The sequence below is a fragment of the Leptonychotes weddellii genome, chromosome 8 (genome assembly GCF_054177405.1).
Source record: "Leptonychotes weddellii isolate Sample4059 chromosome 8, ASM5417740v2, whole genome shotgun sequence".
In the NCBI taxonomy this organism is placed as follows: Eukaryota; Metazoa; Chordata; class Mammalia; order Carnivora; family Phocidae; genus Leptonychotes; species Leptonychotes weddellii.
In genome coordinates this window covers 940252-964655 of record NC_138376.1, presented here as the reverse complement: position 1 = coordinate 964655, position 24404 = coordinate 940252, and the positions used below count along the sequence as shown (strand labels likewise).

The window sequence follows — 24404 nt, the reverse complement described above, 5'->3', positions numbered from 1 at the left end:
TAGGGTCCCCTACTCCTCCGCCATCTTTCCCTCCTTAGTAGGATGATTTTTAACCTCCAAGTGTTTGAGTTCCTTCCAAATTTCCTCCTGTGATTGAGTTCTAGTTTCAAAGCACTGTGGTCTGAAAATATGCAGGGAATAATCCCAATCTTTTGAGATTTGAGTAGAGATCTGATCTGTGACCCAGTATGTAATCTATTCTAGAGACTGTTCCATGTGCACTCAAGAAGAATGTGTTTTCTGTTGCTTTAGGATGGAATGCTCCTGTATATATCTGTGAGGTCCATCTGGTCCAGTGTGTCATTCAAAGCCCTTGTTTCTTTTTGATCTTCTGCTTAGATGATCTGCCCATTGCTGTGAGTGGGATGTTGAAGTCTCCTATTATTATTGTATTATTATCAATGTGTTTCTTTAATTTGGTTATTAATTGGTTTATATAATTGGCTGCTCCCAAGTTAGGAGCATAAATATTTATTATTGTTAGATGTTCTTGTTGGATAGACCCTTTAAGTATGATATAGTGTCCCTCTTCATCCCTTATTATAGTCCTTGGTTTAAAATCTAATTTGTCTGGTATGAGAATTGCTACCCCAGCTTTCTTTTGATGTCCATTAGCATGATAAATGGTTTTCCACCCCCTCACTTTCAATCTGGAGGTGTCTTTAGGTTTAAAATGAGTCTCTTGTAGACAGCATATTGATGGTCTTGCTTTTTTATCCAATCTGGTACCCTGTGTCTTTTGATTGGAGCATTTAGCCCATTTACATTCAGAGTAACTACTGAAAGATATGAATTTAATGCCATTGTATTACCTGTAAAGTCCCTGTTTCTGTAGATTGTCTCTGTTTCTTTCTGATCCATGTTACTTTTGGGCTCTCTCTTCACTTACAGGATCCCCTTTAATATTTCTTGCAGGGCTGGTTTAGTGATCACATACTCTTTTAATTGCTGTCTGTCCTGGAAGCGCTTTATTTCTCCTTCTATTCTGAATGCCTTACTGAATAAAGCATTCTTGGCTGCATTATTTTTTCATTTAGTATCCTGAGTATGTCATGCCAGTCCTTTCTGGCCTGCCAGGTCTCTGTGGATACATCTGCTGCCAGCTAAATGTTTCTACCCCCAATAATTCTAATATTGTTTTGCTTTATGTTATCACTGATTTCTTGAAGCCTCCCCTCATGGCCCATTGGTTGTTTTTCTCTCTTTTCCTCAGCTTTCTTCCTTTCCATCAATTTGTCTTCTGTGTCCTCTATGTCTCTTACTCTCTCTTCTGATTAATTTACCCTACCTTTAAGAGCATCCAATTTAGACTACATCTCAGTTAAAGCATTTTTAATTTTGGCCTGATTAGATTTTATTTCTGCACTAAGAGATTCTCTAGTGTATTTTATGCTCTTTTCAAGCCCAGCTAGTAACTTTATAATTGTTATCCTGAAGTCCAGCTCTGACATTTTACTTACATCCATATCAATTAGATCTGTGGCAGAGTATTACCTCTGGTTCTTTCTTTTGTTCTGAGTTCCTCCTTCTAGTCATTCTGCCCAGAGAAGAATGGATGAATGATAGAACAAAGTAAAAAATATCAGCCACGACCCAAGAGAAATACACACTAGACAAATCTGAAGAGGTCAGAAACTAAAAAAGAAAAGAAAAAGAAAAAAAGGCAGGGAGGGAGAGAATATAATCTCCCAGGTGGACAAAACAGGGTAATCCACTTGGCCCTGGGTGTATTTTAGTTTGTTAGAAGACACTGAATCCCAAAATTGTAAAGAAAGCAAAACTTATATATATAGAAAAAATAAAATTGAATACAGTGAAAGGAAGCCAAAAATGAAGAATATATCTATGAAATGTAAATGTAAAAAAAAATGAAAGTTAAAAACAAAGAGTTGATAAAATAAGAAACCAGTTGAAAAGGAAAAAAGAAAAAAAGAAAAGGAAAATTTAAAACTTAAAGATAAATGAATCATGAGGGAAAACCTCGAATTCTATATACTATTTTCCCGTAGCACTAGAGTTTTGGAGTCTTGTGTGCTTGGTAAACTTGGTATTCATCTGTTATTTCAGCTGGTCTTCTGGGAGAGGGGCCTATTGCACTGATTATCAGGTGTCTTTGTCTGGGCAGAGTTGCACAGCCCCTTGCCAGGGGGCCAAGATCCGTGTGAGCTGCTTCTGGTTGTTCTACGTGGCTTTTTTCCCTCAAGGCTTTCCTCACTCATTTGGTGGTTGAAAATAAAAATGGACACACCCAATCTCCAGCCCCAGAGCCAAGAGCTCGCAGTCCCCTCTCTTCAGTAAACCCTAGGGGATAAGCAGTTTTCACTTTTGTGTGCACCAAACTCTGCAGACTCCCGTGGTGTATGCCCACACCAATCCTCCTGGGGAAAGGTGGAGGGTCCCTATATTTCTGCCCTTTGTAGGGCCCCCTCATGGAGAGCAGTCACCCAGTTGTGCCTGCACCCATGCTGCCCCTCCCAGGGAAAGGTGGAGGGTCCTCCTGTTTCTGTCCTTTGCAGGGTCCCTGCAGGGAGACCTGTTGCCTGATCAGCCACAGTTGGAGGTTTATTGCAAATGGAGCTGAGAAGTCCCTCTTAGGCTCACTGACCATAACCAGTTTCTCTGTTCCAATGCTTGGGAACTCTGCTGGCTCAGGCAGCCCCAGTCTTCCTGTGACTTCAAGGATACTGAGACCACACTGTCCCACCTAGGATTCTGCCCCACTTCACCACCTAAGCACCTTTTAGGCAGGGACATCCCTCACTGGAGTAGACTTCTAAAGTTTCTGATTTTGTGCTCTGGGGCTATATCACTTTCCAGTAGCTGGCTTATGAAGTCTCCCTCCCCCTGCCATTTATCTTCCAATATATCCCCTCAGATTCACTTTTCCATGCCTCCTCCCTTGCAAAAAGTGGTTGCTTTTCTATTTGTAGAATTCCAGCAATTCTTTTCTTACATCTCAGGATGAAGTCATAGGTGTTCAGAATAACTTGATAGTTATCTAGCTAAATTCAAGGTACCAGGTGAAATGAGGTCCCCTACTTTTCCACCATCTTGCCTCCAGAAAACCCTTTTCCTATCTTTTATAGATGTCTGTGTTTTCCAAAAATTCTACAAGGATCTCTACTTTTTTTTTGGTATCCAAAAAGAAACAAAAGAAGCTAATAAAAAGAGATATTCTTCCTAAAATGTACAATCTATATGGGCATAGTATATTGAAATCTTACTTAATTATTTGCACTTGTTATTACTCTGGTCTTAGTCCCTTAGCCTACTTCAGTAAGAGTGAATTGTGTTCCTATCTGCTTCCTTGCAGGCCTCTACTGATGGTCCACTGTCATGACCAACCAGAGCTGCCAGGAACAGTTCATCTTGTTGGGTTTCTCAGACAGACCCCAGCTAGAGCAGACCCTCTTTGTGTTTGTGCTCATCTTCTACCTTGTGACCTTGGTAAGCAACATCATCATTATCTTGATATCCTGCCTGGACCCCTGCCTCCACACACCCATGTACTTCTTCCTTACCAATCTGTCCTTCCTAGACCTCTGCTTTACCACCAGTTCCATCCCCCAGCTGCTTTTCAACTTGGGTGGCCCAGACAAGACCATCAGTTACACAGGTTGTGCCATCCAGCTATTCATGTTCCTGGGTCTGGGTGGCACAGAATGTGTCCTCCTGGCAGTCATGGCTTATGACCGCTTCACTGCAATCTGCAAGCCCCTCCACTATTCCATCATTATGCACCCTCAGCTTTGTTGGAAGCTGGTATCTGTGGCCTGGGGTGTCGGGCTCCTCAACTCCCTGGCTATGTCTCTGGTGACCATGAGGCTGCCACGATGTGGAAGATGTAAGGTGAAACATTTCCTATGTGAGATGCCAGCTCTGATAAAAATTGCCTGTGTGGACACTGTGGCTGTGGAGAGCACGGTTTTCATCTTATCAGTAATGATTGTCCTGGTGCCCCTGGGGCTCATCCTCGTCTCCTATAGCTACATTGCCCTAGTGGTGCTGAGCATGAAGTCGGCCATGGGAAGAAGGAAAGCTTTCAACACGTGCGGGTCCCACCTCACCGTGGTCTCCTTGTTTTATGGGAATATTATCTATATGTATATGCAACCAGGAAATCATTCTTCTCAGGACCAAGGGAAATTCCTTACGCTCTTCTACAACTTGGTGACCCCCATGTTGAACCCTGTCATCTACACACTGAGAAACAAGGATGTAAATGGTGCCCTGAGGAGGCTTGTGTCCAGAAAGTAAGGTGACTGTGACTTTTCCGAAGTCTGCTTCTTTTATTTAGTTACCAGAAATAAATAATTCTTGAAGTGTTATTTTAGAATTTATTTATTTATTTATTTTTTAGAATTCATTTAAACCCTCCAACCTACCCAGTAAAAATTTCCAGGGATGGAGTTCAGGAATATATATTATAAAGCCCCAATATGATGCTGATGATAAACTAGGTTAGACATAAATTTTAATTTGCATAATATCTTATGTCTACCCTTCAAATCATCTTTCCTCCTCCTTTCCAAGTTGGTCACATGTAATTAAAATCCAACAAAACTATGAATAAATGCTTCAGTATTGTGGAGTGACTGAAGTTATGCCCAAATAAAATCATATGATGATCTTTTTTCTCATTGGTATTTTGTGTAATTGTCATTTTTATAACAGAATTGAGCCAGTGGAGTGCCAAAATACAATACTTTTTGTCTTCTGATATCTTTAAATTTCACTGTCTGGGGAAGATAGAGCCATTACCCTAAACACAGCCTATGATATTTAAATTATTTGAGCTCTGCTTTCTTTCATGGTCAGCTGTATTAAAATGATCTGGACAGATATTTTGTTTGTTTTGAATATAGATTCTCAAGTCCCAACCACTGAGGCTCTCATTTTAGTAAGTCTGGAAATATTTGTGTTGAAAAACTGTCTTGTAGGGGGCGCCTCGTGACTCACTTGGTTAATGTCTGCCTTTAGCTCAGGTTGTGATCCCAGGATTCTTGGATTGAGCTCCACATTGGGCTCCTTGCTCAGCAGGGAGCTTGCTTCTCCCTCTCCCATTCCCCCCCTGTTTGTTCTGTCAAATAAATAAAATCTTAAAAAAGAAAAAATGCCTCATGTAGTTTTAACATGGATTTAAGTTTGAAAACAAACAATCCATTCCAGATCCTTTCATTGACAGATTAGGAAACTGAGGCAGGGTGAAGCATATTTATAATCAAAGAGACCACGAATAGTGGAGCTAAAATTTTTTATCATTATATTACATATTTTTATTATTATATTATGAAGTATAGTTGACATAAAATGTTATATTAGTTTCAGGTGTACAACATAGGATGGATTCAACAATTCCATACATTACTCAGTCCTCTCACCATAAGGGTAGTCACCATACAACATTATTATATTACTGACTCTATTCCCTATGCTGTACTTTCCATTTTCATGACTTATTTATTTTATGACTTCTTAATCCCCTTTACCTATTTCACCCATGCCCCCACCCCCTTCCCCTCTGACAACCACCAGTCCTCTGTATTTATGAGTTCTGTTTCTGGTTTGTTTGTTCATTTGTTTTGTTTTTTAGATTCCACATTTAGGTGAAATCATCTAGTATTTGTCTTTCTCTGTCTGATTTAGTTCACTTAGCATAATACCCCCTAGGTCCATCCATGTTGTTGCAAATGGCAAGATCTCATTCTTTTTTAAGTCATGGGGATGAAAGGTACAGCATAGGAAATATAGTCAACGATATTGTAATAAAGTTGTATGGTGACAGATGGTAGCTACACTTGTGAGCATAGCATAATGTATAAATAAATTGAATCACTATGTTGTACATCGGAAACTAATTTAACATCATGTGTCCACTATACTTACATTTAAAAAATATTTTTTAAAAAGATCTCATTCCTTTTTATGGCTGAGAAATATAGCAGAGCTAAGATTTTAACATAAATGCCTGAATTTATCAGGATGAGTGTAAGTGTCCTCACTTTTTTTATTTATTTATTTATTTTTTTATTCTTATGTTAATCCCCATACATTACATCATTAGTTCTAGATGAAGTGTTCCATGATTCATTGTTCGTGCACAACACCCAGTGCTCCATGCAGAACGTGCCCTCCTCAATTAAGTGTCCTCACTTTTTAAGAACAAATTTTATTGAAGGGATTGTTAAAAGTCACAATAATAAAAACGAATATGGAAGCCATGTATGTGCCGCCACAAGCCTTGTGGGGGTTGTGCAAAGTTAAAAGTGATTAATTTTCACTTAGAAATAAATTCAAGGGGTGCCTGAGTGGCTCTGTCAGTTGAGCGTTTGACTCTTGGTTTTGGCTCAGGTCATGATCTTAGGGTCATGAGATCGAGTCCCTGGGCCAGGCTCTGTGCTCAGCGGGGAGTCTGCTTGAGATTCTCCCTCTGCCTCTGCCTCTGCTCCTCCCCCTACTAGCATTCTCTCTAAATAAATAAATAAATAAATAAATAAATAAAATCTTAATAAAAAAGAAAGAAATTCAAAAGTGTCTTCTCACTCTGATTCACCTTAAGAATAATGGTCTTATCCTGGCAAACCCTTAAAATGGCTACTTTATCAATTAAAAATTTCAAGTGGGCATTGCTAGACATAGCTTTGGAGCAAAGCATAAGATAAAAGTTAACCAAATAATTGTATTGTATTGTTTTCTTTTTATTGGAGATGTTTATGTATATCTTTTTTCTTAAAAAGCATATTAAGCATGATTATGGGCTAGATACCATATTAACTAGTATCCTTTTGTATCCATGCAGAAAAGCAGTAAAGGTCATTTAAAAGAATGCAAAAAAAGAGATTTTCTGGAGTAAAGCAGGATAAGGACAACTTTACTTTTCAACTCAGAAGGTGTTTCTATCACTGGAGACCTTCACTTTCCTGTCCACAGTCACTCCCATCAGACAGTTCACATTGCTTCATTTTTTCTCTCTTATGCCAATAATCCACATATCCAAATTCCATGCTAAAAATTGATTCCAAACACCAGCCATTATATTTCCAATTATTTTCTCACCAAAATCATATCTATGTGCTGAACAAATTTAACTTTTATAAATCAAACTCAACTTCTGTAAAGCAAAATATTTTTGTCTCAATTCATCTTTTTCCTCCAACAGAAAGAATATTTACAAAGACTGAAAACATTAGCAACATCCTTGGCTTCTATCTCTGCCTTCATTTGAAATCCTCAGCAATCAAAATCGTTCAGGCCTTAGCATGTAATAGACACTCAATAAATACTTGCTGATTGAATGAATAAAAGTTTATTATCCTGTATCTTTCTTATGAAAATGATTATGTAATATGCAAATAATAAGACATGTATCTCTTTCTAGAAATCCCTCTATACCTACATGGCCCACTAAAGTAGGGGAATTCTGACAAGAGACCATCACACAAAGCTGGGGCCTCAAAAGGCTACCACCTTGGGGGAAGGATGCATAAGAAATGTACCCATAGTGCAGAAGACAGAAAAAAAACTTGCTCCTCTTGACTTGGGAGAATAATTGAGTGGCTGGTGGGTGAGGAGAAGGCTTTCTCCTGAAAATTTGTAACTTCAAGTATGCCAATGTGTGTATTTGCAGCCAAAATCCACACTGTGGTCTGAGAAAACTTGAGAATTGTAGATGATCTGCTCTTTTTCTCAGGATGCTTTTATAACTTTCTCTGTCTCTGATAGCCTTTTAAAAATAATTCTCTTGGTTTTTTATTGAGATATAATTGGCATAACATTATATTAGTTTCAGGTGTACAAAATAATGATTTGATGTTTGTATATATTGCAAAATGATCACCACAATAAATCTAGTTAACATCCATCATTGTACATAGTTAATAAATTATTTTTGTGATGAGAAATTTTAACATTTACTCTCTTAGCAGCTTTCAAATATGCAATACAGTATTATTAACTATTGTCACCATGCTGTACATCACACCCTCATGACACTTATTTTATAACTGAAAGTTTGTACCTTTGACCCCTTTCACCCATTATGCTCACCCCCACCCTCCCCACCTGGCGACCAACAATCTGTTAAATCTGTTCTCTGTATCTATGAGCTCATTTTTGTTTGTTTTTAAGTTCTGCGTATAAGTGAGATCATATGGTATTTGTCTGTTTTTCTCTGACTTATTTCACTTAGCATAATACCCTGAAAGTTCATCGATATTGTTGCTGATGGCAAGATTTCCTTTTTTATGGCTAAATAATATTCCATTGTATATACATACCACATCTGCTTTATCCATTCACCCATCAATGGACACACCTGTTAGCTATTATCAAAAAGACTACAGGGGCACCTGGGTGGCTCAGTCGTTAAGCGTCTGTCTTCGGCTCAGGTCATGATCCCGGGGTCCTGGGATCGAGCCCCGCATCGGGCTCCCTGCTCCGTGGGAAGCCTGCTTCTCCATCTCTCACTTCCCCTGCTTGTGTTCCCTCTCTCACTGTGTCTCTCTCTGTCAAATAAATAAATAAAATCTTTAAAAAAAAAAAAAAAGACTAGAGACAGCAAGTGGTGGCTAAGATGTGGAGAAAGGAAACCCCTGTACCCTGTTGGTGGGAATATAAATTGGTGCAGACACTATGGAAAATAGTATGGAGGTTCCTCAAATAAATAAAAGTAGAACTACCCTATGATCCAGCAATCCCATTTCTGGGTATTTATCCAAAGGAAATGACTCATTATCTCAAAGACATATCTTACTCCCATGTTCATAGCAGTATTATTCACAGTCCCAAGGTATGGAAACAACCTAAGTATTCACCAGTGGATGAATCCATAAAGAAACTGTGGTATGGAGTGCCTGGGTGGCTCAGTCAGTTAAGCGTCTGACTCTTAGTTTCAGCTCAAGTCATGATCTCAGGGCTGTGGGATTAGGCCCTGTGCCAGGCTGCCCACTTGGTGAGGGGTCTGCCTGAGATTCTTTCTCTCCCTCTGCCCCTCCCCTCTCTAAAATAAACAAATAAATGAATAAATCTTTAAAAAAAAGAAATTGTAGCATATACATAAAATGGAATATTATTCAGCCTTTAAAAAGGAGGAAATCCTGTCACTCATGAAAACATGGGTGTACCTGGAGCATGTTACGCCATGAGAAATAAGCCAGACAGACAAAGGCAAATACTGCATGGTATCCCTCACACGTAAGGAAAAAAAAGTACAACTCATAAAAACAGAATTAAAAAGTGTTTGCCTGGGGCTGGGGAATTGCTGGGCGGGGTGGGGGGGTTGGAAATAAAGAAAAGTTGGTAAAAGGGTACAAACTTTCAGTTATAAGATGAATAAGTTCTGAGGATCTAATATACAGCACGATGTCTATCATTGATAACATTGTATTGTATAATTGAAATTCGTTAAGAGAATAGAACTTAAATGTTCTCACACACACAAGAAGATAAATATGTGAGATGACGGATGTGTTAATTAACTCGATGGGGAAGTCCTTTCACAAGGTATATGTATAACATGTTGCACACTTCAAAACTCTTAGTTTTATTTGTCAATTATACCTTAATAAAGCTGAGAGGGGGTGGAAAGGACTGCATTGGAAGACCTGAAACTGATGTTTTCACTAACAAACAGTGGATATAGTCCCCATGTTTAAGAACCATTAGAACAAAAATTTATATATTGGCGATGTGAATTTTTTTGCATAATAAAAACCACTCATTCAAATATAACATTAAAAAAAGACCATGATCTCTGAGCAAAGTCTTGAATTAGTAATGGAATATGATGTGTGGGAAAATAGGACAAGGTAATACCTTTCAAATGAAGCAAAATAATATAATAATAAATGCATAATAGAATGTTGGCCCCAAACTGAAAAGGTGTATCCAGTGATTAATACATTGCAGGTTTGTTCCCACAACTACAGGATCCATAGAATAAACACAGATTTATATATTACAGGTATGCTTTTTATTTAATCTTGTAGACAGTGGTTGCCAAGACTATTTTTAAGCAAGGAATTAGGTGTTTGTGTCAGTTTTAGGAAAAATAATTCAGAAAATGCTGTAGAAGCTTAGAGTTGGTGTGGTTGGAGGATCTCTTAGGAAATGAATTAAGTGGTTCGGGCAAGGGTAAAAAGATCTGAACTAACACATTGATAACAAATCGAAAATGTGTGCTGGACAGTGAATGTATTCTAAAAAATATGTCAGAGAGAATAACAAGGCATAGGTTCAGTGTTTGGACAAAAACAGAGGGAAGAATCAAGAATAATTCAGGGGGTTCTCACTGAGGTTGTTGAGATTGAGATTGGTATTGAGATTCTGAAAATCTGACATGCAGAACAGCAGCTGCTTTCAGACCATGATACATCAGATTGTAAAACCATGGAAATTTTAGAGTTCACAAATAATCCCTGTGTATATAGCCAAGATTCTATTTGTTTTAGTATGGAACTCAAGAGAGGGTCTAAACTGTGGATATGGATTGGAGATTTATCTTATAAATAGATGGTAGTTCACTCCATGGAAGTCACAAAGTATCTCAGGAACAGTGTGGAGAGAGGAGAGCCAAGGATGGAATCTTGGGAAATCAAAACATTAAAGTTTGTGCTCAATGAGAAAGAACTGAGAATCAAGGGCCCAAGAAATAATAGAAAAACAGAGAGAAGTCAATGGATCGCATAATTTCATGAAGGAGGGAAATATCATCAATGCCATATTATACCAAGTAAGAGGACGGTGAGCTCATCTACTTTGTGTAATGGAAGAATATTAAAGATTTTACAGAAAGCAGCTTCACCAGAGTGGTAGAGGAGGATGGCAAAAGAGCATTTAGAAGTGTTGATGGGAGAAGAAAAAATATGGACACTCTGTGTCCAGTCAAAAAGATGAAATTAACAAAGGGGATAGCTAGAAGACAGTGGGGCAGGAGGAGAGTTTCATCCTAATTTTATTTTTCTGATAGGATAGAGGAGCATATTTTTAGACAATGAACAAACAGATAATGGGATATAAGAAGCTGAAGAAAGAACAGATTAAGGTAACTGAGTAAAAAGTTCCCAAAAAAGTTAGAAGTTAATGGAGTTGATTGCACCATTGGAAAATAATTTTCTTTAGTGAGTCATAAAAAAGAAAGATTATAACTAACATGAGGGGGGACAGGCACAGAAATTTCCTCTTTTAAGTAGGAAAAGCTGACAGTCCTGAATATTTGGATGGAGAATCTAAAGACTGGCCCTGGAGATGTAATGTACAGCATGGGAACTATACTTAATAATGCTATACTGTATATTTGGAAATTGCTGAGAGAATAGATCCTAAAAGTTCTCCTCACAAGAATAAAAAGGTAACTATGTGCAGCATAGATGTTAACCAGACTTACTGTGGTGATCATTTCACAATATATACAAGAATTGAATCACTACATTGTATGCCTAAAACTAATGCAATGTTATAATGACAATTGTATCTCAATTTAGAAAAGGAATTTGAAGAATAGCAAAAAATATTGTAACCAATACTATGAAATGGGATTGGTAAATGGAAGTTAAGTAGAGACAATAGTTTCACTCCTTATCAGTTTGGCAGGAAGAGATTGACTACCTGTTGATGTCACCTCTCCAGAGCCTTCCTCTTTGGCTGCCTTTGGGGAGCCAAACTCTGAATACTTCAACTGAGGTCAATGAGTTACATGGGGCAGGACACTCCTGGGACCACTAAAAATAAACACATCCTGAGTCCCTAAAGCATGTACTTTGACTTTGGTGATATAATATAACAGATGTTATATTAGCCCTTTTATTCATGGGCAGATTCCATAGAATTCATAGATTCCAGCTTGTGTTTAGCTGCAGACTCAGTTGTCCACTCTAATTTATCCTTCCTCTTATGCCCCAAAACACTTGGAAATGAGTGGACAATCTTCCTGGGTAAACCCTGGGGATGAGATAACGTATGCTAACATTAGTTGTAAAGAGAATTGGTAACCTTTAACAGAGACTGAGTGAGGAGAAATTTTGACTTCCCTTGCCTTTGAGATTCACCATTTTCAGGGATCATCCTCTCCAAGGTTGAGATATTTTAAATACATGAATCTGGGTTTATTCTAAGGATTCTGTTCTGTTTCATCCCCTAACACTTGTCTACAATTTCATAACCACACACCACTTGGCAACCACTGAGTGCATTAGCATTCATGGGGACCAGCAGTCATGAACTTTCATCTGCAGACATTCACCTTGCCCTTAATGTGCCAGTCTCAGTGTTATAGGACTGTACTGATCCTTCAAAGGCTATCTTGCTTCTTCCAGGAGGTGGTTGGATATCTGTAATCTTTGATAATCTTCCTTGGAAGAAGATGCCATATTCTTACCTTAATACACATTCAAATGCTCCTAAAAGGAGCTGGGGTTGTTCCCTTTGCTCCTGATTCCTTAGACCCAAAAAGGTGTTGGTGTTACCTGCAGAAGTGGTGTCTGTGGGTGAGTTTGTTATTTCCTTAGAGTAAGTTCTAAGTGGAAGAGAAATCTGACCTCCAGATTGACTGAACACCACTTCACTAGAGAAGTGAAAGAATGTCAGTATTTTCTCTTCCAGCTCAAACCAAATGCTAGGTGCTAGATCTTACAAGCGTGCAATCTGTGTTTGTGTTTCAGATCTGTAAAGTGTAACAAACGGGTGTATAGGAGAAAAGTCTTCATTGGATATTCATGCCACATAGGGGGATCTGTTTTTCCTATTACTGTAGGCTTCTGCAATATGGTTAAAGAATAAGAGAACTTGAGATAAGATAGAACTAACACCTGCATCTTGGTCTTACCACTGCATGTAGGCATCTATTTATAATAAAGATTTGTTGTAATTTGACAGGCATAATTGTGTTATACTATTATTGGGTTGAATTTTGTCCCCCCACAACCTCCTCCCGCCGCCTCCCCCCACAAGTGCATTGAAATCCTAACCTCCAGTTCAGGTCAATGGGACTTTATGTGAAAACAGGGTCTTTACAAATGTGTTCAAGTTAGGATGAGGGTACACTCAATGGGGTACTCTCTAATCCCATATGACTGGTATTTCTTATAAGAGGAACAGAAGAGATGACAGGCAAGGGGGCACGCCATGTGCCCACGGAAGCAGTAGATGACCTGCTGCAGCTGCAAGTCAAGGAACCCCAAACTGCCAGCAAACAAACCTCCAGAAGCTACAAATGTCCAAGGATGTATTCTCCTTACAGGCTTCAGAGGCTCTGCCAAGATCTTCATTTTGGACTTCTGTCTTCCTGAGCTACAAGACACTAACCTCCTGTTCTCTTAAACCACCTAATTTGTGGCACTCTGTTATGGAAGACTAGGAAAATAGTGCCACATATTGAAATTTATACAAAATGCCCATGTCCATTTAATTCTCCTTTTCTAGTTACAATGAATTTTACACGTTTCTTATCAGAATATATGCTTTCTTGGTTCAGATCACTTTCTGTGCATCACTGAGAAGAACAAAGTCATTGAAAATCGTGTTCTTGGCTGAGTTATGAGGTATGTCAGTGATCTCTGAGAAATAACAGTCTATTTGAAAACCTTGTAAGAGATTCCACTGGGCACCATGATGGCCTGGAGAAGCCCTTTACTGACCCTCAAAGCACAAGGAGAGAGGGAAGAAGCAGAGGTAAGTCCCAACAACATGTAACAAAACAAATTCTGACTAATGCCCATTGTCTGATTCTGGATATTTTGGATCAAGGCTTGATAATGTGGAAGATAATAGAAATTAAGAACCATGCTGTCACTAAAGAACATGCAGGGACTGATGGGTACTTCTTTGAAACCAGACAATGGATCTATTGAAATGTAAACTACCAGATTTCAGTAAAGAGCTAAATACATTATGTCTTTTATTTCTTCTTAAAAGCTAGTAACATCACCTCCTTTATTTGGAAGGAGAGAAGGCCAGGTTGGGGCGGGGGGGGGGGGGCGGCGGCGGGGAGAGCAGCCTTCACAATGTCAAACTTATTAGTGGTAGATTTATACCTAGAACCCAAGTATTCTGATTCCCACTTGGTGCATTCTGAAACTTATTATGCCAAATTAGTTTCTTTGGCAACACTGTAAAACAGCCACCAAAACAATCACTGAAAGGATTTAGGAATAAAAGGAGAAGGGGGGGGCACCTGGGTGACTCAGTGGTTAAGCGTCTGCCTTCAGCTCAGGTCATGATCCTGGGGTCCTGGGATCGAGCCCCGCATCGGGCTCCCTGCTCAGCGGGGAGTCTGCTTCTCCCTCCTCCACTCCCCCTGCTTGTGTTCCCTCTCTTGCTGTGTCTCTCTCTGTCAAATAAATAAATAAAATCTTTAAAAAAAAAAAAAAAAGGAGAAGGGGACCGAGAATCCAATAGCAAAGGCAGAATAGAAAGGTGGCTGAATATCCTTTTGCTTGGTCATAGATTTTGCTAATAGAAAAGTGACATTTGCAAAAGATACAACACAGGTTTTTTAAAAAAAAAATCCTACAGTTTGAATAGTCAAGGCTATCTATTATCCGTTGTTCAGTATTTCCTTTGCTTTGCTATTCTCTCTGAATTTCTGTTATCCCTAGACTCACTTTCAATAGACTGTTACAGGTCTTAATCTTCCATATTCTCATTTATTCAACAAAGATTTTTTTGTGACCCTACTACATGCCAAGCTTTATTCCAGGCTATGATGATATTATGAGATATTACTCTTGTTTAGGTTGTATTTACCATTAAACTTGCATCATGGGGTGTGGGGAAGGGAGGGAGGTAATTTCTAAAAACAAGCCCAATATTTTAATAAAAAACAAAATTATTTCTGTAAGGTTGGCACTTATGCAAGTACAGAATGGGATGTTGAAAAAATATTGTGCTCCATTACCTTGAAAAAAAATTTTTTTGTTTTATTTAGACTTATTTATTTATTTTAGCAAGGGAGCAGGGGGAAAGGCAGGGAGAGGGAGAGAGAATGCTGAAGGAGACTCCCCACTGAGGGTGGAGTCCATGGCACGGGGCTCAATCCCAGAACCCTGAGATCATGACCTGAGCCAAAATCAAGAGTTGGCCACTTAACCAACTGAGCCACCCAGGCGCCCTAAATTGAAAAATTTTTAAAGGGAGTTGTAATGTAAGACAGAAGGAAAAACTAAACACTGGATTGGTGATTTCCTGAGATTTTACTGAAATTGGTATCAGTAATGATTACTCAGTATTCGTCCTCCTGCAGCATGAAGATTGGACATGATGAATTCTTCAATCATTTCCAATAGCACTTCCCAATCAGTAACCATGATTTCAGGCCCCATTCCCAAACGTTTCAACTGCATGGTGACTAACATAACATTAAAAAGGTTTATACATTAAAATATGTTGTTTCCCTTGAATTTTACTATCTATGCATTTTCAGAAAACATTTTTCTCTACAGGAAACAGAAGTAGGGGAGCCAATGTGATATATTTCAATTCTTGATGGAAAATAAAGAGAGGGATGGGGGCACTGCAAATTTGCAAATAGAACAATTAGATTTAAGTTTCAGAGAAACTACAGTTACCTTCAGAATTCATGCCATCATGCAAAGACAGTGTCCCTAGTGGTTAAGAGTTCATGTCTCAGAGTCCATCTGAACCCTGGTGAGTCTCCCTGGGAAAATGACTGAACCTCCTTCACGCTCAGTTCCCTCATCTATTCAACAGAAATCATGAACATGCCAACCGCAGAGACTTCCTGGGGGAAAATGCACAGACCTTTCCGGCAGTGCCTTAAACATGGAAGATGCTTCTGCCCAGTGGCTAGTTATCACCCCCTTTCCCATCAACAAGGAAGGCACTGTGCAAACCTCTCCAGCTCCCAACCAGACACTAACTGCGGGCTCTAGGAAAACAGAGGTAGATGGAACATGCAGTATAAAACAATGGAGTCCCCCTTCTTGACCAGGCAGAGCACAAGGGAAAGAGTGAATGACAGCACCCTCTCAGGATTCCTTCTCCTAGGCTTCTCCAACAGGCCTCAGCTGCAGACGCCTCCCTTTGTGGTCATCCTGATCGTCTACTTCTTGAGCTTTCTTGGCAATGGAACGATTATACTTCTGTCTCGGATGGACACTTGCCTGCACACTTCCATGTATTTCTTCCTCTCCAACCTCTCTTTCATGGATCTTTGTCTGACCACCTGCACCGTCCCTCAGACGCTGGCCAACCTCAAGGGGCGGGACAAGAGCATCACCTATGGTGGCTGCGTTACCCAGCTCCTCATCGCCCTGGGGCTCGGGTGCGTGGAGTGTGTGCTCCTGGCCGTCCTGGCCTATGACCGCTACGTCGCCGTGTGTCCGCCCACTGCACTACCTGGCCATCGTGCACCCGCATCTTTGCCTGCAGCGGGTGCTAACTGCTTGGCTCACAGGGTTTGGCAACGCCGTGCTACAGACGGCCCTGACCATGACTCTTCCCTGTGCGGGAGAAACCAGGTGGACCATTTCTTCTGAGAAGTTCCCGTGATGCTGAAGCTGGCCTGCGCCGACACCTCCATCAACGAGCCTGAACTCTTCACGGTCAGTGTCTTCTTCCTCGTGGTGCCCCTGTCGCTCATCTTAGTGTCCTATGGCCACATCACCCAGGCCGTTCTGAAGATAAAGTCGGCCCAGGGGAGGCAGAAGGCCTTCGGAACCTGTGGTTCCCACCTGATGGTGGTGGTCATCTTCTTTGGCACACTCATCTCCATGTACCTCCAGCCTTCCTCCAGTTATTCACAGGATGTGAACAAAAGCATTGCGCTGTTCTAACTCTGGTGACTCCCCGGCTGAATCCCCTCATTTACACTCGGGAACAAGGAGGTCAAGGGGGCACTGAGGAGACTGCTGAGGGCAACTGCAGACTTGAGAGGGAACTAATGAAGGACTTGCAGATCTAAGCGCTGGTGCAGGGGAGGGACTTCTGGGTGACTCGAAGCCAGTTTTCACATAATTCAGCAGGTCCTCATAAAGCACCTGCTCTGTAAGAAGCAGTGTTCTAGGGATATATCAGCAACCAAAACAAACACCCCTGTCCCCATGGATCTAAATCTTCTAGTGGGGAGAATATGGGTTTTAAGACGATGTAAAAATAAACTACGGAATGTCATGTCTTGGAATATTTTACAATAATGAGAATACACAAATTGTAAGTACAAACAACATGAATGATTCTCACAAACACAATGTTGAGTGAAAGAAACCAGATACAAAATGGTTAATACTGCTCAAATTTAATTATATTCAATGTACTCTTTATTCATGTAAAACTCAAAACAGGCCCAAGGAATCTGTGGTATTGGAAGTCAGAATAATGGATTCTCAGGGGAGTCCTGATTGAAAGGAGAAATGGGGGAGGAGAATACTGGGATTCTGCTTCTATTTTAATTCTGGATCTGGATGCTATTTATAGAAGGTACACAGTGTGTGAAAATTCATCAAACTTGACACTGATGCTACTTCCACTCTCTGTATGCCTGTTGTACGTCAAATCATTTACTTTTAAAACATTTGAAATAAGCTAGATATTAACAGATACCATGATACTAAACACGCACATTAAGATTTGCGTTCCTTTCACACTCGATCTGGCTTTATATTCCAGATGATCTATGTGATTTCTTTCCAATGTACTGAACTAGTAGAATCTAAACTGTTTTTGCTATCCATGATATTTAGCCAACAAGAATGCACTTTACCTGGCTTTCCTTTGAAGACCTCAATCAAAGATCATTTGTACAGGGAGTTCTGGTCTCGTCTTCCTTCCAGGTTGAGTCACTGTTGTTTTTCTGGTCTCTATTTCATATATTTCCATTCTGATCTTTGTTCTTTCCTTCCTTCTGCTAACTTTGAGATTTGTTTTTTACTAGTTCTTAAAGGAGTAAAGTTAGGTTATTTTTTTGTTTGTTTTAAAGAAGTTAACTGTATTCCTTTTTATTATTAATTTGTTGGCTTCGAAATGAGCCAACTATAGAAAATCCACATAGAACGTATTGCATTCTAGAGCCTACCTAGAGCCCATCAGAAAGTTCTCTCTTGTCTAAATTTTTTATAAACACTAGCTGATAATCTGCATTTCACACTAGTGAAAGGGTCTGAACTTGTAGACAATTGTCAGATTTATCTGAAAATTATTTTCCTAATGTAGGCTTTTATTGTGGTAAACATTCCCCTTAGATTGATTTTGCAGCACCCCATAAATTTTTGTAAGTAGTGTTTGTATTTTCATTTTTTCAAGATATTTCTTGTTTTCCCTTTGATGTCTTCTTTGACCCATTGTTTTTGGGGTAAGGGGGAGTTATTTATTTTTTCCTATTTGGAAATATTTCAGCTTTCCTTTTGTTATGATTTTTAGTCTCATACCACTGTGATCAAATAAAGATATTTGCATGAGTTCAATCTTCTTAAATTTGCTAAGACTTGTTTTGTAAATTATCTTGTGATCTCTCCTGGACAATGTTCCTGGTGTGCTTGACAAGAATGTGCATTCTGCTGCTGTTGGATGAAATGGTCCATATATCTCTGTTAAATTTTTTAGTCTAAAGTATGGCTCAAATCCAATATTTTTGTGTTGATTTTCTGTTGGAATGATTTATCCATTGTTAATATTAGAATATTGAAGTCCCTATGATTATTATGTTGTCTATTTCTTTTTTTTTAAGATTTTATTTATTTATTTGACAGAGAGAGACACAGCAAGAGAGAGAATACAAGCAAGGGGAGTGGGAGAGGGAGAAGCAGGCTTCCTGCCCAGCGGGGAGCCCCATGTGGGGCTTGTCCTGGGATCATGACCTGAGCCGAAGGCAGATGCTTAACGACTGAGCCACCCAGGAGCCCCATGCTGTCTATTTCTCCCTTCATATCTGTTAGCATTTGTTTAATATGTTTAGATGATCCCATGTTGGGTCCCATATATTTACCATTGTTATATCTTCTTGATGAATTGACCCCTTTGTATAATGAAGTTTTTTGTCTCTTGTTACCATTTTTGGTTTAAAGTCTATTTTGTCTAATATAAACGTACCTACCCCTTCACTCTCAAATATCTAAAAAAACAACTAGCACCAATCCTTCTCAAACTCTTCAAGAAAATGAAAAGTAAGGACACTTCCAAACTCATTTTATAAGATTAGCATTATCCTAACACCAAACACAGATAAATACTACAAAGGAAAAAAAAAAAAAAAAGGAAACCTATAGACCTATATCCCTGATGAATATAGATGCAAAATTTCTCAACAGAATATCAACAAAGCAAATTCAATAGCACATTATAAGGTTCATACACCATGATCAAGAAGGATTTACAGCAGGGATACAGGATGAACCAGCTATACAAATCAATAAATGTGATACACCACATTAATAGAATGAAAGATAAAAACCATATGATTATCTCAATAGATGCAGAAAAACATTTAACAAAATACAACATCTTTTCATGATATATATACTCAAGAAAATAGATGTAGAAAGAATATACCTCAACATAATAAAGGCCATATATATCAAACCCATGTCTAACATACTCAATGGCAAAAGGTGGAATGTTTTTCCTCTAAGATCAGATACAAAACAAGGATGTCCCCCTTTACTGCTCATATAAAACACAGTATTGGAAGTTGTAGCCTGAGCAATAAGGCAAGCAAAGAAATAAAAGGCATCTAGTCAAAATACAAGAAGTAAAATCATTTTGCCTAGAAATTATATATATGATCTCATATATAGAAAATCCTAGACACCACCAAAAAACTGTTAGATCTTATCAAAAAGTTTAGTAAAGTTGCAAAACAGAAACTCAACATACAGAAATGAGTTGCCTTTCTATACAATAACAGAAAATATATGAAAAGATTTGTTTAATCCCACTCACAATAGCATCAAAAACAAAAATTGAACCAGAAGGCAAAAGACCTGTACACTTAAAACTGTAAGAATTTCATGAAAGAAATTGAAGAATTAAGATATCTTGTATTCATGAATTGAAAGAATTAATACTGCTAAAATGTCTATAATACTCAAATCCATGATAGATTCAATGCAATCCCTATCAAAAATCAAGAGGCATTTTCAACAGATATAGAAAAAGCAATTCTAAAATCTGTATGGAGCCACAAAAGTCCCCAATTTTTGTAGGGGGACAAAAGTTTTGTGAGAGAAAGCCACTCTGACAAAGAAGAACAAAGCTGGAGGCATCCCACTCCCTGATTCAAACTATATTATAAAGCTCTAATAATCAAAACAGTATGGTACTGGCTGAAGAAATAGATACAAACACCAAAGGAACAGAATGAACAGCCCAGAAATAAACCTACCCATGTACACACAACTAATATTTGATAAAGGAGTCAAGAATATTCATGGAGAAGCATAGTCTGTGAAAACTGGGTAAATACATACAGAGAAATGAAATTAGAGCTCTATATTACACCACTCACAAAAATTAACTTGAAAAGGATTAAAATGTAAACATAAGACCTGAAATTGTAAAACTCCTAGAAGACAACATAGAGGCAAAGATTTATGACATTGGACAAGTTGACAGTAATGAGAATGTTCTAGCATTATCCCAGCTACAAACTGACCCCACTCTTTGTGATTCAAATTTCAATCCAGAGATGGAAAGAATGGCACTTCTATATTTTTTAACTTATGTGTATCTCTATGACAGCAAAAGCAGTATAGTTTGTCCCTGTGGCATGCCCCTCAATTTATTTATTTCTTCTTTGAGTTCTTTCATTAGTGTTTGTAGTTTTCAGCATATAAGTTCTATACATGTTTAATAAGCATATATGTAAATATTTCATTTATTTTGAGTGGTTGTAAATGGCATTTTAAAAACACTGGGTGTTATATGTAAGTGATGAATCACTAAACTCTACTTCTGAAACTAATATTATATTGTATGTTAACCAACTGGAATTTAAATAAAAGCTTGAAACTACAAAACAAATTTTAAAAATTAAGAAAAAAGAGATTAAGAAGGGCATTATATCATAATTAAGGTATCTATCCATCAAGAAGAGCCAACAATTGTAAATATTTATGTTCCCAACTTGGGAGCACCAAAGTATATATAATGCATACAGTAATAAACAAAATACATACATACAATAATAAACATAAAGAAGCTCATTGATAATAATACAATAATAGTAGTGGGCTTTAACACCCCACTTATAGCAATGGACAGATCGTCTAAGCAGAAGATCAACAAGGAAACAAGGGCTTTGAATGACACACTGGACCAGATCGACTTAACAGATATATTCAGAACATTTCATCCTAAAGAAGTAGAATACACATTATTTTTGAGTTCACAGGGAACATTCTCCAGAATAGATAACATACTGGGTCACAAATCAGCCCTTAACAAGTACAAAAAGATTGAGATCATACCATGCATATTTTCAGCCTGCAACACTATGGAACTTGAAGTCAACCACAAGAAAAAAATTGGAAAGGCCACAAATACATGGAAGTTAAAGAATATCCACTACAAAATGAATGCATTAACCAGGGAATTAAAGAAGAGATTAAAAAATACATGGAAACAAATGAAAATGAAAACATGATGGTTCAAAACCTGTGGGATACCTCAAGGCAGTCCTAAGAGGGAAGTATATAGCAATACAGGCTTTCCTCAAGAAACATGAAAAGTCTCAAATACACAACCTAAACTCACATGGAAAGGAGCTGGAAAAATAACACAAATAAAGCCTAAATCCAGCAGGAGAAGATAAATAATAAAGATTAGAACAGAAATAAAAGATGTAGAAACAAAAAGAAAACAGTAGAATGAATCAATGACACTAAGAGCTGGTTCTTTTTTTTTAGAACTTTTTAAAATTTAAATTCAATCAATTAACATATTAGTTTCAGAGGTAGAGGTCAGTGATTCATCAGTCTTATATAACACCCAGTGCTCGTTACATCATGTGCCCTCCTTAATGTGCATCACCCAGTTACCCCATCCTCCTACCTCCCTTCCTTCGAGCGACCCTCAGTTTGTTTCCTAGAGTTAAGGTCTCTTATGGTTTGTCTCCCTCACTGATTTCGTCTTGTTTAATTTTTCCTCTCTTCCCCTATGATCCTCTGTTTTGTTTCTTAAATTCCACATATGATAATTGCCTTTCTCTGATTGACTTAGTTCACTTAGCATAACACCCTCTAGTTCCATGCACATCATTGCAAATGGCAAGATTTCATATTTTTTGATGGCTGAATAATATCCAATTGTATATATATACCACCTCTTCTTTATCTATTCATCTGTTGATGGACATCTGGGTTCTTTCCATAGTTTGGCTATTATGGACATTGCAGCTATAAACAATGGGGTGCATGTGCCCCTTCGGATCACTACATTTGTACCTTTAGGTTAAATACCCAGTAGTGCAATTGCTGGGTCATAGGGTAGCTCTATTTTCAACTTTTTGAGGAACCTCCATGCTGTTTTCCAGAGTGGCTGCACCAGCTTGCATTCTCACCAACAGTGTAGGAGGGTTCCCCTTTCTTTGCATCCTTGCCAACACCTGTCATTTCCTAACTTGTTAATTTTAGCCATTCTGACTGGTGTGAGGTGGTATCTCACTGTGATTTCGATTTGTATTTCCCTGATGCCAAGGGATGTGGAGCATTTTTTTCATGTGTCTGTTGACCTTGTATGTCTTCTTTGCAGAAATGTCTGTTCATGTCTTCTGCCCATTTCTTGATTAGAGTATTTGTTTTTTTGGGTGTTAAGTTTGATAAGTTCTTTATAGATTTTGGATACTAGCCCTTTATCTGATATGTCACTTGCAAACATCTTCTCCCATTCTATTGGTTGTCTTTTTGTTTTGTTGACTGCTTCCTTTGCTGTGCAAAAGTTTTTTATCTTGATGAAGTCCCAATAGTTCATTTTTGCCTTTGTATCCCTTTCCTTGGAGATGTGTCTAGCAAGAAGTTGCTGCAGTTGAGGTCACAGAGGTTGCTGTCTGTGTTCTCCTCTAGGATTTCAATGGATTCCTGTCTCACATTTAGGTCTTTCATCAATTTTAAGTCTATTTTTGTGTATGTTGTAAGAAAATGGTCCAGTTTCATTCTTCTACACGTGGTTGTCCAGTTTTCCCAACACCAATTTTCCTTTTTCCATTGGATATTCTTTCCTGCTTTGTTGAAAATTAGTTGACCATAGAGTTGAGGGTCCATTTCTGGGCTCTCTATTCTGTTCCATTGATCTATGTGTCTGTTTTTGTGCCAGTACCATACTGTCTTGATGATGACAGCTTTGTAATAGAGCCTGAAGTCCGGAATTGTGATGCCACCCATTTTGGTTTTCTTTTTCAACATTCCTTTGGCTATTCGGGGTCTTTTCTGATTCCATACAAATTTTAGGATGATTTGTTCTAGCTCTGGGAAACACTTGATGGTATTTTGATAGGGATTGCTTTGAGTGTGTAGATTGCTCTAGGTAGCAGAGACATTTTCACAATATTTGTTCTTCCAATCCCTGAGCATGGAACGTTTTTCCATTTCTTTGTGTCTTCCTCAATTTCTTTCATGAGTGGTCTATGGTTTTCTGAGTACAGATCCTTTGCCTCTTTGGTTAGGTTTATTCCTAGGTATCTTATGGTTTTGGGTGCAATTTCTCTTTCTACAGTCTCATTGTTAGTGTATAGAAATGCAACTGATTTCTGTGCATTGATTTTATATCCTGCCACAATAGCCAATTGCTCAATTCCTGTGAGTCCTGACAATTTTGAGGTGGAGTCTTTTGGGTTTTCCCATATAGAGTACCATGTCATCTGCAGAGTGAGAATTTGACTTCTTTGCCAATTCAGGTGCCTTTTATTTCTTTTTGTTGTCTGATTGCTGAGGCTAGGACTTCTATTACTATGTTGAATAGCAGTGGTGATAGTGGACATCCCTGTCATGTTCCTGACCTTAGGGGGAAAGCTCTGTTTTCCCCCTTGAGAATCATATTCACTGTGGGCTTTTCATAGATGGCTTTTATGATCTTGAGGTATGTTCCCTCTTTCCCTACACTGCAAAGAGTTTGAATTAAGAAAGGTTGCTGTACTTTGTCAAATGTTTTTTCTGCATCAATTGAGAGGATCATATAGTTCTTTTACTTTGTTTTATTAGTATAGTGATCACATTGATTGATTTGTGGATATTGAACCACCCTTGCAGCCAAGGTATAAATGGGCTTGGTCATGGTGAATAATCCTTTTTAGGTACTGTTGGATCTTACTGGCTAGTATTTTGGTGAGAATTTTTGCATCCATGTTCATCAGGGATATTGGTCTATAATTCTCCTTTTTGATAGGGTCTTTGTCTGGTTTTGGGATCAAGGTAATGCTGGCCTCATAAAAAGAGTTTGGAAGTTTTCCTCCCATTTTGATTTTT

At 38.5% G+C, this 24404-nt stretch overlaps 1 protein-coding gene and 1 pseudogene across 1 annotated transcript; both read left to right on the top strand.

Moving 5' to 3' along the window:
* Nucleotides 1-3332: 3332 nt before the first annotated feature.
* LOC102744321 (olfactory receptor 2W3-like) lies at nucleotides 3333-4257 on the top strand. The gene has a single exon (XM_006736785.2). The coding sequence runs from the start codon at nucleotides 3337-3339 to the stop codon at nucleotides 4255-4257; it is 921 nt and encodes a 306-aa protein (XP_006736848.1). The 5' UTR covers nucleotides 3333-3336.
* An 11404-nt stretch (nucleotides 4258-15661) lies between these two features.
* On the top strand, nucleotides 15662-17244 carry LOC102744023 (olfactory receptor 2B8-like; annotated as a pseudogene).
* Nucleotides 17245-24404: the final 7160 nt, after the last annotated feature.